General features: G+C 63.7%; 3 protein-coding genes across 4 annotated transcripts in view; 2 read left to right on the top strand and 1 right to left on the bottom strand.

Annotated features, from left to right (window-relative positions):
* The window catches only part of CARM1 (coactivator associated arginine methyltransferase 1), a 52,672-nt gene extending 48,567 nt beyond the window's left edge, over nucleotides 1–4,105 (top strand). The window contains exons 13-16 of one of the 2 annotated variants that reach the window (XM_084609825.1): nucleotides 59–171; nucleotides 1,510–1,587; nucleotides 2,526–2,597; nucleotides 2,860–4,105. In XM_084609825.1, coding sequence (XP_084465951.1) covers nucleotides 59–171; nucleotides 1,510–1,587; nucleotides 2,526–2,597; nucleotides 2,860–2,996 — 400 coding nt within the window. In that variant the 3' untranslated portion in view covers nucleotides 2,997–4,105. The remainder of the gene's footprint in view (nucleotides 1–58; nucleotides 172–1,509; nucleotides 1,588–2,525; nucleotides 2,598–2,859) is intronic. The other variant, XM_084609826.1, reaches the window with a different exon arrangement.
* A 312-nt stretch (nucleotides 4,106–4,417) lies between these two features.
* On the bottom strand, nucleotides 4,418–11,829 carry YIPF2 (Yip1 domain family member 2). Its single transcript, XM_084610428.1, has 10 exons — nucleotides 11,697–11,829; nucleotides 10,575–10,636; nucleotides 9,201–9,343; nucleotides 8,628–8,708; nucleotides 7,313–7,400; nucleotides 6,863–6,979; nucleotides 6,365–6,531; nucleotides 6,025–6,207; nucleotides 5,543–5,651; nucleotides 4,418–5,129 (listed from the first exon to the last, which is right to left on the bottom strand). The coding sequence occupies exons 2-9, from the start codon at nucleotides 10,603–10,605 to the stop codon at nucleotides 5,544–5,546; spliced, it is 918 nt and encodes a 305-aa protein (XP_084466554.1). The 5' UTR covers nucleotides 10,606–10,636; nucleotides 11,697–11,829; the 3' UTR covers nucleotides 4,418–5,129; nucleotide 5,543.
* Nucleotides 11,830–11,840: 11 nt separating this feature from the next.
* Nucleotides 11,841–13,726, top strand: TIMM29 (translocase of inner mitochondrial membrane 29). The gene is made up of 2 exons (XM_084610429.1): nucleotides 11,841–11,937; nucleotides 12,884–13,726. Exons 1-2 carry the CDS (start codon nucleotides 11,889–11,891, stop codon nucleotides 13,501–13,503), a joined length of 669 nt encoding a protein of 222 aa, XP_084466555.1. The 5' UTR covers nucleotides 11,841–11,888; the 3' UTR covers nucleotides 13,504–13,726.
* Nucleotides 13,727–13,994: the final 268 nt, after the last annotated feature.

The raw sequence follows: 13,994 nt of genomic DNA, 5'->3' as shown, positions 1-13,994 counted from the left end.
AGGTTTCTCCCGCCGCCCGTCCAGGCCTCGCTGACGTGTCGTCACGTGTGTCTCACAGGTACACAGGCACGACTCCTTCCCCTCCGCCGGGCTCCCACTACACGTCTCCATCCGAGAACATATGGAACACGGGTGGCGCCTACAACATGAGCACGGGGATGGGCGTGGCCGGTAATGTACCCTGCCATCCGGGGGTCCTTGGGGGAGCGGGGAGCCCATGGGGCGGGGAGCCCATGGGGCTGGCCAGTGCAGGCACACAACCCGCTCTGTGCTGAAGCAGCTTAATTGGCTGCTGGATCCATGTCCTGCTGAGCCATGGCGCGTGCAGCCCCTGCCCACTCCCCGCCATGCCCCTCCTGCTCTGGGCACTGCCATTGCTCTGCACTTCCCCTTGGGAAAAAGGGAGGGATCAGTGCCCAGCACCCCCAAGCCAGGCCGATCCGGCCCAAGCCCCTCAGTGCAGCTGCTCAAGCCAGACCCCAAGCCTGGCCCGCTGTCTCTGCTGAGCTGGGATCGGCTCTCTGGGGCTGGGACCTCGGGAAACTCCCCCTGGTGCAGGGCTGGGCCCCAGCTGTCTGTCCTCCCCTCCCCCTGCTGGCTGGGAGCCACCCGGGCTCCAAGCCCGGCGCAGCCTGGCTGGGGACGCTGAGCAGCTCAGGCCGTTGCTAGCTGAGAGTGGAGGGTTCCCTGCTGCAGGACTCGTCCCACCCTGCTGGGCTGGGTGTCCTCGGAGCCTCACCCCGCAGCCTTGGTCCCAGTGGGGAAACTGAAGCCCCAAGCAGGAGAGTGACTGGCTCCCTGACTGAGCCTCCAGCCCCTCCCTCCATTTCTGTGCCTTCCTGCCACCCTCCCCTGCATCCTGCCATGGGCTCAGGGACCCGGCCACAGGGCGGCATGTCCTGGAGCCCCGGATTGGGGCCTCTAGGCCTGTTTCATGGCCGGCTTCTCTCCGGCCCCCTCTTGTGGCAGGCCCTGGAACCGCCTGCCAGCATGGAAGCTGCTGGCAACTCCCAGCCTCCCCGGGCCCCGAGGCGGCTGCTGGGCAGGGCGGCTGCCCTGGCCTTGTCACGCCAGCCTGTGCTCGGGAAGAGCTGCTGCCCAGTCCCTGGCCCTGGGATCCAGAGCCCTGCAAGCAGGGGCCTGGCGCGCTTCCAGGGGGTGCTGCTGGGCAATGCTACTTCCTCTGGCCACAGTCCCGGGGCTGCTGAGCTCAGCTGGCCAAGTGCCCGGCCCTCCCCAGGGCACTTCCCCATGGCAGAGAACCCTGAAGCCAGCCTCCCTGCCCAGCCCCAGGGACTGTCCTGGGCTGCCTCGAGCCAGGGCCCCCAGGCTGCAGCACTGGGCAAATCCCGGCCAGCCCCAGGCTGGGGACCCCTCGGCCGCAGGGGGGCAGATGCTGAGGCCCTTGGATGGATTCTCTGGTTGGTTTTGGGGTCCCCAGTGCCATGGCTGGGGGTTGAAGGGGGCGTCCCATTGCTGACCCCTCCCCATCTCTCCCCCTTGGTGCAGGGATGCCCACGGCCTACGACCTCAGCAGTGTTATTACCGGTGGCTCCAATGTCAGCCACAACAACTTGATTCCTCTAGGTGAGTGTCTCAGCATCTGAACGGGAATCCCCTGGCAGGAGGGGTCAGCCCTGGAACTGGGGTCCTGCAGGGGGGGCCCCTGGTTGCGGGTCTCTGGGGGACATGGCCCCTGGTAGCTCTGGGCTTCAGTCATGGCAGAGGGTTTGACGTGTGACTCTGGGGGAAGCCCTGACTGCCTGGACCAGCTCACTTCAGCCTGCAGGTGCTGCAGTGTCCCGTTAATTAGGGGTCGTGCCTGGGCCCAGCTGAGATGGGGGGGCCCCGTTGTGTGGGGTGCAGCACAGACCCCAGCTGAGAAGGGCCTCAGGCTGAACATCACATCGGAGCCATGTCCGTAAGACCCACGTGTTGCTCTGGATCCTGTTCGGTCCAGTCCCGGGGCTGGCTGGTCTCGTCTCCCTGCTCCAGGCGTTGCGGCTGTGGGGGTCCGCGGGGCCCAGCTGTGGTGACTATGGGGGGCCTGGTAGGCCGGATTTGAGTGAGGGGTGCTGCAGCCCCAGGGCGAAGGCCCAGCCCCCTCTCACCAAGCTGGGGGGCAGGGCCAAACCCGAGCGGTGCGACCACCCCAGAGCGGGGGAGCCGGCACTGTGGGGTGAGAGCCAGGCAGAGCCCAACCCCTCCGGGGGGCAGGATCTGACTGAAACCGCCCCAGGGCCTCCACCCCCAGCCCATCTACTGGGTCACGACTGGCCATGAACAAATGGGTCCTGAGAACCACTGGACTAGAGCCTTGCTGGGAGTGGCTTTTTGGGACACAGCAGCGCCCACTGCTGGCAGGTTGTGGGAGTGCATCTGTAACCCTCAGCTGTGGAGCAGCTGCTAGCCCCTGGGCCAGAGCTCCCTGGGAACGGGCCTGTGCTGCCAGGGGGTTGGGGGAGGCTGGGACCCTGGGGGGACCCCTCCCCTGCTCACGCAGCATCTCCCGTGTCTCCCTGCAGCGGCAAGCGCGGGGATTGTCAATCACACGCACTCCAGGATGGGCTCCATCATGAGCACCGGCATCGTCCCAGGTAACGCTCCTGGCCGCGCCCAGCTCCGTTCCCCAGGGATCTCTGCGTTCCTGAGGGCGTCCTCCCGCCTCCACTGCCACCCGCCGTTGGCCTTGTCCACACGCCTGTAACTCGGGCGGTGGCCTGAGCTGCAGACTCCCCTCCGCTCTCCCAGGCAGCCCCCCAGCGGCGGGCGGGGAAGGCCTCGGCTAGGGGCACCACCCCACTGGAGCTCTCGCGGGGTGGGCGGATCTGATGGTGACTCCTTTTGTCTCCTCCGCAGGCTCCTCCGGCAGCCAGAGTGGAGGCGGTTCGAGCGCTCACTACCCGGTCAACAGCCAGTTCACCATGGGGGGCCCTGCCATCTCCATGGCCTCCCCCATGTCCATCACCACCAACACAATGCATTACGGGAGCTAAAACCCCTCCGCCCCGTCTCTGAACTGACAGCGCCAGGAAACCAAATGAAGATGACCCTTCCCCCTCTCCCCGTGACAAACTGTTCCCCCCTCACCCCCGCCAGCTGGCTTGCTGGGGCTATTTTTACCGGCCCACAAGCCCAACCCACCCATCAGCTCCTCTGCTCTTTGATACCGGACTTGGACAGTTTTTTATGAAATGTCAAACCTCAGATTCTCCGCCCGTGTCAAGCCCCCAGTGCTAGCTGTCCCCTGCCACCCGATCATGTAGTGAAGTCCTTTTAGTTCACCATCTTCCATGCTAGCCAGGGCTGTGCCGCTCGGCGGCGCCATGGCCTTGGCTGGGCGTTTCACAGAGATGGCCGCGGCAGTGCCCGGTGTCCAGGATTCCTCCCTAGCTGCAGCTCTGGGGCTTTCAGGCCTGGCCCCCTGGTCTCCCCTTGCTCCCTGCTGGTGCAGGGCACCTGGGCTGGGCAGTTGTTTGGCCAGGCAGCCGGCAGCAAGGCTGTCGGAGTAGCCCAACGGAGCCCCTGCCCCCAGTGACTGCAGCAAATCCTGTGCCTCATGGGGGAGGGTTTTTTTAATCATCCCAGCCCTAGTCTCTGCTTATGCCTGAGGCGGTGGCCTGGCTGCTCATCAAGGCAGCTGTGACCAGCAGGCCTGGTACCTGCCTCCAGGGAAATGCTGGTGTGGCAGGAGAGCATTCAACAAAACTTAAATGTCCCTAAAACTGTGGCTGCTGGCTACCTAACTCCTTTGTGCCACGGGGACCAGTAGTGCCAGGGTCTGCTGCCAGCTCCATGTCCCCTCTGAGCAGGTGGCTGGAGCCTGCTGGATCACCCTGCCCCCTCCTCTTGGCAGAGCAGAGCCAGCCTAGCCCATGGCCCTGGTGCCAGCTGCCAGGGCCTGGAGTTAAGGAGCTGTGGCCTCTGCTGGGAAAGCCCCCTGTAGCCCCCCAGGACAGTGCAGTCCGGTAGTGTAACCGCCACCCAGGTAGAGCGCGGATGGTTTTTGTTTTGTTTCCTTTCCAAGAGCCCCCTGTGGTGATTTTCGAAAGGATTTTGCAGGGACCCCTCTGGAGAAAATGAAATAAAGGAATTATGTGTTTCATGGAGGCAGTTTCCTTCAGCTATGGGGCCGGGCCGGGCCAGGCCAGCCTGGCTGGGCTGCCCAGGGGGGCGCAGAGCTGTTGTGGCACCCAATAAAGCAGGAGGGGTTTGAAGGGCTGTTGCCAGGGTGGTTGTTTGACACCTCTAGCGGGAAGCTCCTTCCCTGCAGCCTGCCAGGGTGGGCCTGGGGCCTGTTCTCCCAGCCTCTGGCACCTGCTGCCCCTTTGCAAAGCAGCCTCCTGCCAGCAGCAGGGAGGGGAAGGAACCCAGCCAGTGTGAGTGATGCCACCATCCCCCCAACACAGGCACCAGCCCTGGTCCCAGGTGGGGCAAAGCCCCAGTTTATTTCAATCACCTTTGAATAGAAAACAGCTGACAGCTCCCAATCCTTGGGCCTTGCCCAGGGAGCAGCCAGCCCTACCACTGCCCCCCATGCCCTAGAGATGGGGGTGGGGGAGCCCGAGTACCTTGCTAGCAGAATCCCCTTGTCCATTATCCCTCCATAGCATGTGTTCTGTCCCAGCCCAGCCTGGGAGGTAGCAGGAGAGCTGTTCCAGGTCAGGGGCAGCTGTGCTGTCAATCAGGACCTGGCAGTGCTGAGATCTGCCCGAGGAAGGGGCTGCAAACATCAGCCCTGGGGCCAGCAGAGGTGTCTGCCTCCCGGTGCTGCAAGGACGCCCTGAGAGCAGGGCCCGGGCTCTGGCCTGGCGGGACTCCTGCCACTGACTGAGCCAGGCTCGAGTTGGAGGCTGGTCTGGTCACTGGAGCTGATGCCCCTGCTCCCAGCTGGGAATGAGCCAGGGCTGAAGTGCTGATGCAGGAGGAGAGGGGAAGAATTAGACGAGCCGAGTGTCCTAGGCTCAGCCACTGCCAAGCTGCCGCCCCCTCCCTGTGCGGCGTGGCTGAGCTCCACGGGCCGGGGGACAGGCCGGAGGAAGGGTCCTTCCTAAGCCGGCCGGAGCCTGGACCGTGGCCCAGCAGTGGCTCCGGTCTTTCGCCTGTGCCCAGTGCTGGGGGATCCACACCTACAAAAGCAGAAGCCCACGGTGAGAGAGACGAGGTTACAAATCCCCCCCTCGGCTCCTGTGGGGCAAGAGCTCAGCCTGGTTTGGCACTGGGCCCAGCCCCCAAGGGGGTTCCATGGCTGGAGGGGAGGCACTAATCCAGCCCCTCTGAAGACCAAGTCATTCCCAGCTCCTAGAGCCCCATGGGCTCCCCAGCCCCCTGCAGGGCACATGCAGCTCCCCAGTTTTGCGGGCAGAGAGACTGAGGCCAAAGATCTCACTCTGTGGGGAAACTGAGGCACAGGGGCCTGCATCAGAGCTGCTGGCCCATCCCCAACTCCTGAGGAGCAAGTTCTGCCTCTTTCCAGCACCCATAGCCCTCGCTTCCCCCGCCTGCACGTTCCCCCAGGGCCCGAGTTCACCTGCTGGCTTACCTCACTGGCGGAGGGGGACCGAGGCATTGGCTGGGGGAGGGGGCTGCTGGGCCGTGACCAGCGTCTGCAGGGGAGAGACGGTGCTGGGCAGCGTCCGGAAAAAGTAGAGCTACAAAAAACAGGAGGAGGGCAGGATCAGCTGGGGTCAGAACTGGCCCTGCCCCTCTGGCTGATGGGGGGAAGGGGGTCATGCCCCACAGAGGACCTGCCCCAATGGAGGGGGGCTATGCCCCTCGGACTGCAGAGCACCTGTCCCCTGAGGCTGGAAAAAAGCCATCTCCCCCAGATCTTCTGTGCCTCAGTTTCTCCATCTGTACTGGGCCAGTGCCACGACCCAAGCAGGGTCCCCAGAGCTCAGGGCCTGCATCTCCTCTTGCAGCAGCCACACTGGGGAGAACAGGAGCCGTCTAGGCCCTGTGGGTCTCCTCTCCCCGCTGCGCAGGGCAGCACCCCGGACAGGCGGCCGGAAGCACTGTTCATACCTTGCAGCCGAGGGCCAGCAGCACGTGGAGCGAGACCATGGCGGCCAGTGTGGCCAGCGTGGCCGGCTTGCTGTCGGCACGGAGCAGCGGCCAGAAGGCAAGAACCAGCACGGAGCCAGAAAGCGCTGCAGCACAGGCCAGCAGGACCCACTGGAGCCAGACAGCCGGGATCAGCCACAGGATCTGCCAGGGGGTGGGAGAGAAAGGAAGGGGGGTCAGGCACCCGGCCCCAAGGGAGGCGGGGCTCCCCCCCCCAGAGGCTTTTGGGGCACCCGATTGACTCCCCGCCAGGGCAGGGGTCTGCCGGCGGGTTTAGCCCCTCCCTGGGCCGGCCGCTCACCGAGGTGGGGATGTAGACGAAGAGCGAGTAGCCGTACACGCAGACCGTCTCCAGGAAGCTGTAGGAGCCCACGTGGAGGCTGAGTCCCTTGCGCCACTGCAGGTAGCCCCAGAGGGCCAGGGGCACCAGCCAGGCGTAGCAGTAGATCACGACCCCGGCGACGGTCACTGAGGGGGGGCAGAGACACTGGTTACCGGCAGGGACGCGCAGGCAGGGAGGAGCCAGGGCTCTGCCGCCTGGCCTTGCCCACAGATAACAGCAAAGACAAACCACCACCCGTGAACAGCAGCAGGGGTTAGAGCAGGGGGCTGGGAGCCAGGACTCTTGGGTTCTAGCCTGGCTCTGGGAGGGGAGTGGGGTCTAGTGGTTAGAGCCAGGGAGGTGGGGGGCGGGCAGGCGCCAGGACTCCTGGGTTCTGTTCACACTTCTTACTCGCTGCGTGGCCCTGGGGGAAACCTCCCCAGTGTGGAGAAGAGCCCTGCCCCCGCGGGCGCTCACCTTTGTGGAACTGGGGGCTGTAGTGAAAGGCAGGGTCGCCCCGTTTCTCCAGGGCGTGGGACACGTTGCTGCTGACGGCGAGCGTGAAGGCCAGCGTGGCGCAGATCCAGAAGGGCCCTGGGGAGGCAGATGGGGGGCAGGGTTAGGAGGGGTGTCGACAGGAGCCGGACACCAGTGCCACGAAGCTGCTCGGTGACAGCCCCACACCCGGCTGCCCTCAGGGCTCCCCCCAGATCCCACCGTGGAAGCTGCCCTAGGACGGCCAAGGCACCAGCGCAGCCGGGTCGGCGGGTGCGGGCGTCTCGGCTCCTGGGCCGGCGCTATGGCTGCCGAGCCGAGGAGAAGGGGTGCGGGTTAGACGAGTGAGTCGCTGGGAACCCAGAGCTGCCCCCGGGACGTCGGGGACCCCCAGGGGGTCTGTGCAGTTCGGCCCGGCCTCGCCGTACTCACCGTATAGGTCTGGGTCGTTCCGTAAGTGGTGCCGTACGAAGTTCTTCCCAGGCAAGGGCAGCAGAGACCCCTTTATCCTGTCCAGCACCTGGCGGATGGGACCAGACCAGGGTTAGTGGGTCGTCTCCAGAGCCACGGCTCTGGCCTGTCACTGCCTCACGTACTTTGCCTGCGAGCTCCGTGGGCCAGCACCTACCACAACAAGGACCTGCCCCTGCCCAATGGTACCAGCAAAACTCCCCTTTAGCCCCCCGGGGCACTGCTGTGCGTGCTACGCCCCGAGTTACCGGCTCCAGGCCGGGCTCACGGGGCACAGGGATCGGGCCCGTGCCATGCAAGAAGTCAGAGGAGACCCACAGCGCTCTCAACCCATTTCCGTTTCTCGGTTGGGACAGTGCCGTGGGGCTAGTCTGTGTCGATCTGGTTCCACTTCCCCGTCCTCGGGTCCCAGCCCAACGCTGCAGGCCGGGTCGCAGAAATGGCCGGGAAAAGGAATCTGAGGTTAAGGCGTTCAGATCCTCGGACGAGCGGCAGAGCAGAGAGCTCGTCCACACCTCTGTGGGGGTGTAAGCAGGGAGAGCCACCCCAGGGACGAGTCTGGCCTGGCCCCAGCTACAGGGCCCAGCTGTTTAGCTCAAGCTCTGGCTGCTCATGGCATTTCAGTCCGGAGAGCCAGGATTCAGTCCTCAGTAGCGGGTTTCCATCCACACCAAGCAGGCTCCGAGCAATGCGAAGGCCAATGCTGAGACGCGCTAGCTTTGGGCCTAGACATCCAGCCAGGCCTCAGCGTTTCCAGTCACTGGAAGCTTTTGTTTTAGGTGCTTTTTGCCTTCATCGGGGAAACGGGCTTCCCTCCAGCAAGTGCCAACCGGGGGTCCAGTTGTAACTACCTGCCTCAGTTCGTTCTAAACTCGGCTGAGATCCGGCCCCCGTCGGGCCGGGCGCTGCCCAGAGACATGAGGGGAGTTCCCTGCCCTGAAGACCAAGGAAGGGTCATTTCACAGGCAGGGAACTCCCACGGCGTGACTTGCCAAGGTTGCCCGGGCTGTCTGCGGCAGAGCCGGGAACACCTTCACAAGACCAACCTCCTTGCCAGGGGGAGGCGTGTGTCCATCTGGGGACGTCCCTGCCCACACCGAGTGCAGGTCCATGTCCTGCCTCCCTGGAAAATGGAGCCGCCGTTTTGGCGAGGCTCCTTGGGCCGCCATAGCCAGGTTGGCGCGATAGCCCGTTTGCCTCTCCCGAGTTTTGCTGCTCCTGCCCGCGTCACTTTCCAGCCGACCAGCGGATACGTTAGACAGGGAGATTCTGTTACCTGGTAGGTGTCGACATCAAAGAAAGTCTGGTAGTATTCGAAGGTCCAGAAACTGGGCTGCTTCTTCTGGCCACTGAGGAGCTGTGTGGATGAAAAGACGCATGACTGGATGGTCCTCGGCCCACGTGCCAGACAGCCGGGTCTGGCTTGTGGCAGAAATCTGAGCCGCAGCCAGGACCCTCTGTGATGGCGGACAAGCCGTCAGCCTTTCTGCTGAACCCGGGGATCAGGGTCGATTTCCGGTGTGGGTGAGTCCCTCCCCCTCTTGTACCCTGGCCGCGGCTGTCAGAGCCAGGGTTCTTCTCGGCAGCCAGACAGGGCCCCGATTCAGGGAAAGGTTTAAGCACGTGCTTGGGCCCCACCCAGCGCAGTCTGGGCTGGTGATTTTGACAATGAGGATACTCGGGCCGGGGGCCCCTCCAGGCTGCCTCAACTGGCAAATGGCAACTAGTCACTGCTGATGGGGCAGCTGGGGCCCTGGGATGGGTTGGGTCCGGTGCCCCCTGGAGGGGAAAGACCCTGTAGCCCACTCAAGCCAGCCAGTCCTCCTCCCTGCTCAGCTTTTCCTCTCACCTCGGTTTTATCTGTCTCCTCCCCTAGCTCACCCTCCTCGTAGCCAGTGCTCACGTCCACGGCCACGTGGCTTTGCCGCTCGCTGATGCTGGTGGTTGTGGCGTCAGGGTTCACGGCCAGCAAGTCGGCCGCCTCGTCGAATTCTGCAGGGAAACCCCCAGCGGTCAGAACAGGTTGGAAATCAGCATCCACAGCTCTGGGATCTCTTTGGCTGGCAGCTGCGTCCCGAGCCCTGCTCTGATGCTCCCCGGGCAGGCTAAAGCCCTGTCCATTCTCATCACCTGTGCTGGCTCAGATCTGCCCAAGCACGGGTGAAATCCCTGTATCAAACCAGCTCCCAGCCTGCCCTTGGGCAGCCTCGGCCAAGCCTCCGGAGCACGACCACTATCGTCCCCCTCAAAGGATTCAGACCCCCCCTCCTCCCTGGGGAGGCCCAAGTGAAACTGAAAAGGGGAAGAGAAGGGATGGGCCAGTTAGCTCTTTTCTTACTCGATGGATTTCAGTTAGGCCACAGCAGGGGATAGGTCAGATTGGGAACACAAATATCACCAGCTGGGGTCAGCCATGGGGCCCAACCTGGCCAGGACCAGCTGCTGCAGAGGAAAATGCAAGAAGCCCTGCAGGTGGGAGTGATGCGATAACCTGCCCCCAGGGGCAGGTAGCTCCTGATCGCTGCTGGTCACAGGTTAGATCAAGCCCTGAAGTATGTTCCTAACTTGTTTATTTACTATTCTGACTCTGGACACTTCTTGTTATCCATAATAACATCCAGTCCTCTTTTAGACCCTGTTAAGTGTTTGGCTTCAGGATATTCTTGTCGTGGTGAGTTCCGCAGGCTAACTGTGGCCAATCACTGCATGGCTTTGCTTTAATCAAAATAATAATCCCTAGTTCTCACATAGTATTTTTCATCCACCAATTTCAAAGCACTTTGCAAACGAGTCAGTATCATTATTTCCATTTACATATGGGGAAACTGAGGCAGGGAGAGGGGAAGTAACTTGTCCAAGGACAGCCAGCAGGCCAGTGGCAGAGCTAGGCATAGAATCCAGGTCTCCTCAGTCCCAGCCCAGTGCTCTATCCACTAGGCCTCCTTTAGCTGAGCCCGAGGGGGAAAGAAGCTAGCAGGACAGATCCTGGAGATGAAGATGGCCCCAGGCCTGAGATGCAGAGTAGCCTCCTGAAATGAACCAGCCTCTAATACACATTTTCAGGGGGTGACGTTCTCCCCAGTTAGGGGAGACCCAACTATGTTACAGGACCCGGAAGAGTTTGGAATCCCATGTGAGAAACAACAGACAAAATACCCATCTCTTCCTCCCCCACGAATTGCGATGCTCGAGACTGAAACCTTTATGGAAGGCAAACACTCACCATGAAACTTGAGCTCATCTGACGTGGCCATTGCTGCAGGTTATCGCATGTCAGGGACTCTGCTGCCAGGGCAAAGCAAACAGCGTTTGTGACGTGAAGGCTGGACAGAGCAGCTGGGAACAGCTACGCACTGAGCCCCTATGGGGCATGACCGAAGTTCCCCATCTCGCCCCATTGTGCAGGTGGGGAGAGGAGTCGCCGAGAAGGGAAAGTGACTTGCCCAGGGTCACACAAGGAGTCAGCGATGGAACCCAGGTGTCCTGAGTCAACCCACTTCCATCCACCAGACTACACTCCTTCCCAGAGCTGGGAATGAAACCCAGGAGTCCTGACGGCCACCCCCCGCCCCAGCTCCTACCACTCGAGTGCCCGGAGCTCTGGTACTTTGAAGCTACTTCCCTTCCTGCACATGCATTTCATGCCAGGCAGCGGGCGAGGTCCTTTTAACGCTTGGATTTCGCCGCACGTCCAACGCAGGGACGCCTTCAGCTCCAAAGCAGCCAGGCCCCAGCTGGGCCAGGAACCCTGGAGGGAGGGCAGGGCGGGGGGAGCAGCAGGTGGTTTGTTTACCCGGCTGCCTTCCAGATCTGCCCCTGCCCAGCCCCACGCACCAGGGGAGCGGCTCCTCCAGGGACAAGCCACGTCAGTGCCAGCGTGGCACCGGGCGCTGCCCGTGTTAGAGGGGCGCCCGGGAAGGGAGCTGGAAGGGGCAGCCCGGGGCGGGCAGCGGGGCCCCCGTTTGCCCCACCCGGCTGACAGACGCTCCAGGGCGAGTGGGGGGGACGACCCTGCTGAATCCTTTGGCCTCCCAGCAGGGTTCAGGCCCACTGTGCCCATTCTGCGAGGGGGGGAAACTGAGGCAGGGAGCAGGCTGGGGCTGCGAGCCATGGGGCGGGTTAGAGCCGCTGGTTCCTGCCATGGGGGCACCTGCCTGGCCGGGGGGGGGGCCACCCCAGCTAGGGGAGGAAAGGGGGGGCCTAGACTGAGCCCCCCCCACCGCAGAGCTGGGGGAGGGGCTCAGGAAGCAGCCCACTGCCCCTCCCCCCAGGTCCCCAGCAGCCCCCCGAGTCTCCCCTGTCGTCCCCCCCCGCGCCCCTCCCCCACCTCTCAGCCCCCCGGTACCTGCCCGGCCTCCCCGCCCCGCTGCTGCGTGTCGCTCTCCGCCCGGCCTCGCGCACCGCCCGCGCGCGCGGGGGGGAGCACGAGTGTTTCTGCCCCTCCCCCCCCGCGGGCCCGCTGAGATGGTCTCGCCCGGGTCCGTCCCCGTTTCCCGGCCGGGCGGAAACCACTTCCGGTCCGGGCAGCGAGCGGCCCATGGCGGGGAGCGGGAGCCGCTGGCAGCGGATCGGCTCCGGCCGTTTGGGTGAGGGGGCGGCCCGGACGCCTGGGTTCTTTGGGAAGGGGGTCGGAGCCGGGGGGCGGCGGCGGCCCGGACGCCTGGGTTCTTTGGGAAGGGGGTCAGAGCCGGTGGTCGGCGGCCCGGACGCCTGGGTTCTTTGGGGAGGAGGTCGGGGCGGCGGCCCGGACGCCTGGGTTCTTTGGGAAGGGGGTCAGAGCCGGTGGTCGGCGGCCCGGACGCCTGGGTTCTTTGGGGAGGAGGTCGGAGCGGGGAGGGGCGGCGGCCCGGACGCCTGGGTTCTTTGGGAAGGGGGTCAGAGCGGAGAAGGGCGGCGGCCCGGACGCCTGAGTTCTTTGGGAAGGGGGTCAGAGCCGGGGGCCGGATGCCTGGGTTCTTTGGGGAGGGGGTCGGAGCGGGGAGGGGCGGCGGCCCGGACGCCTGGGTTCTTTGGGGAGGGGGTCGGAGCGGGGAGGGGCGGCGGCCCGGACGCCTGGGTTCTTTGGGGAGGGGGTCGGAGCGGGGAGGGGCGGCGGCCCGGACGCCTGGGTTCTTTGGGAAGGGTGTCAGAGCGGAGAAGGGCGGCGGCCCGGACGCCTGAGTTCTTTGGGAAGGGGGTCAGAGCCGGGGGCCGGATGCCTGGGTTCTTTGGGGAGGGGGTCGGAGCGGGGAGGGGCGGCGGCCCGGACGCCTGGGTTCTTTGGGGAGGGGGTCGGAGCGGGGAGGGGCGGCGGCCTGGACGCCTGGGTTCTTTGGGGCACGCTTTACAGTAGGGCGCTGGCAGCCCGGTGTCCTGGGTTCCATTCCCAGCTCTGCTCCCCTCCCTCTCCCCTCGATCATCCCTAGACTCTTCCCCTACTTGAGCCTCCCCCCCCACACCCCCATACCCAGACGTACCCACCCCCAGAGGCCTGGGGTGTTCGGGCCTCGCTCCCCGGAGCCGGCAGCACCTCAGCTTTCCCTCCCGGCACAGGTCTGTGGTGCAAGAGCCTGCTGCACGATTACGCCGACGCCTGCCGGGATGTGGCCCTTGGCTTCAAGGAGCGGCCTGGGAAAGCCGGACTCTACCTCTCGCTGCTGGCTGGAGCCACCGCCTGCAGCCTCCAGGTCCCCTGCGACGCCTCGTTCGAGTCCTCCCTCCTCGAAGCCTCGGGCACCCTCCTCCTGCTCTCCCCCTGGATCCGGAACAGCGGCTCTGAGGGGCATGTCCAGCGCCTGATGAAGCTCCGGAACCAGGGGCGGCTGCGCTACCAGAGCCTGGTCTTCTTCTCCCTCGTCTACCAGGCCCCCTTTGATGCGGAAGCTGCTCTGTACCAGGCTCACTGCAAACACCTGAAGCCGCGCTGGACGGACTTTCCCGGGCGGATCCTGGACGTGGGGTTCTTGGGCCGCTGGTGGGTTTTAAGTTCGAAAATGAAGGATTCTGACATCAATGAAGAGGAATTCAAGTATCTCCCTGAGCATCTCAGGACCATCTCCCCCCAGAACCTCCACTCGGCAGCCAACGAAAAACTCTTTGACGATAAATACAAACCCGTCGTCCTGACAGAGGAGCAGATTGAGCGGGCGGAAAAGGAGGAGCAGCAGCAGTGACCTCTGGGAGCCTTAAACCAATGATCTGAACAAAAAGACTTCTGTTTTCTGTGGGCTCTCGGAGACAGTCGGTCTCGGAGCTAGCATTATGGGAGGATGGGAAGATGAAATACGGAAAAAATCCTATAATGAAATATAATTGTGCTGATCCAAGCTATTGCTCGCTGCCTCGTGGCCCAACTGTGCTGAGGTCAATAAATCATTTCTGTGAGTTTTCCATTCACCAATGAGCTGTTCCTGGGATAAGTTAGCCACTGGTTCCCCTTAACTCGCAGTCGCCATCGCTGGCCCGATGTTGGGTGTTCCTGTCTAAGGCTGGTCCATATAAAGGGGCTGTATTCCAAAAGGAAACCACCTCCTTGTTCAGTCATTGTTTGGGTGGGGGACCTCAGTGGAACAACAGTGCACTAAAGAACGGCCAGACTGGGGCAGACCAAAGGTCCATCTAGCCCAATGTCCTGTGTTCCGACAGTGACCGGTGCCAGGTGCCC

The sequence above is a fragment of the Lepidochelys olivacea genome (genome assembly GCF_965140295.1).
Source record: "Lepidochelys olivacea isolate rLepOli2 genome assembly, chromosome: 20".
NCBI lineage: Eukaryota > Metazoa > Chordata > Testudines > Cheloniidae > Lepidochelys > Lepidochelys olivacea.
This window is presented reverse-complemented; position numbering and strand designations above follow the sequence as displayed.

What these genes read in the sequence shown, in the direction of transcription:
- TIMM29 (XM_084610429.1), top strand. Translation starts at nt 11,889, where the DNA reads ATGGCGGGGAGCGGGAGCCGCTGGCAGCGGATCGGCTCCGGCCGTTTG. An exon ending in GATCGGCTCCGGCCGTTTGG is followed by an intron (nt 11,938 to 12,883) that starts GTGAGGGGGCGG and finishes CTCCCGGCACAG; the next exon opens with GTCTGTGGTGCAAGAGCCTG.
- YIPF2 (XM_084610428.1), bottom strand. Translation starts at nt 10,605, where the DNA reads ATGGCCACGTCAGATGAGCTCAAGTTTCATG. An exon ending in AGGAGACAGATAAAACCGAG is followed by an intron (nt 8,709 to 9,200) that starts GTGAGAGGAAAA and finishes TCATCCACACAG; the next exon opens with CTCCTCAGTGGCCAGAAGAA. An exon ending in GAACGACCCAGACCTATACG is followed by an intron (nt 6,980 to 7,312) that starts GTGAGTACGGCG and finishes CTGCCTCCCCAG; the next exon opens with GGCCCTTCTGGATCTGCGCC.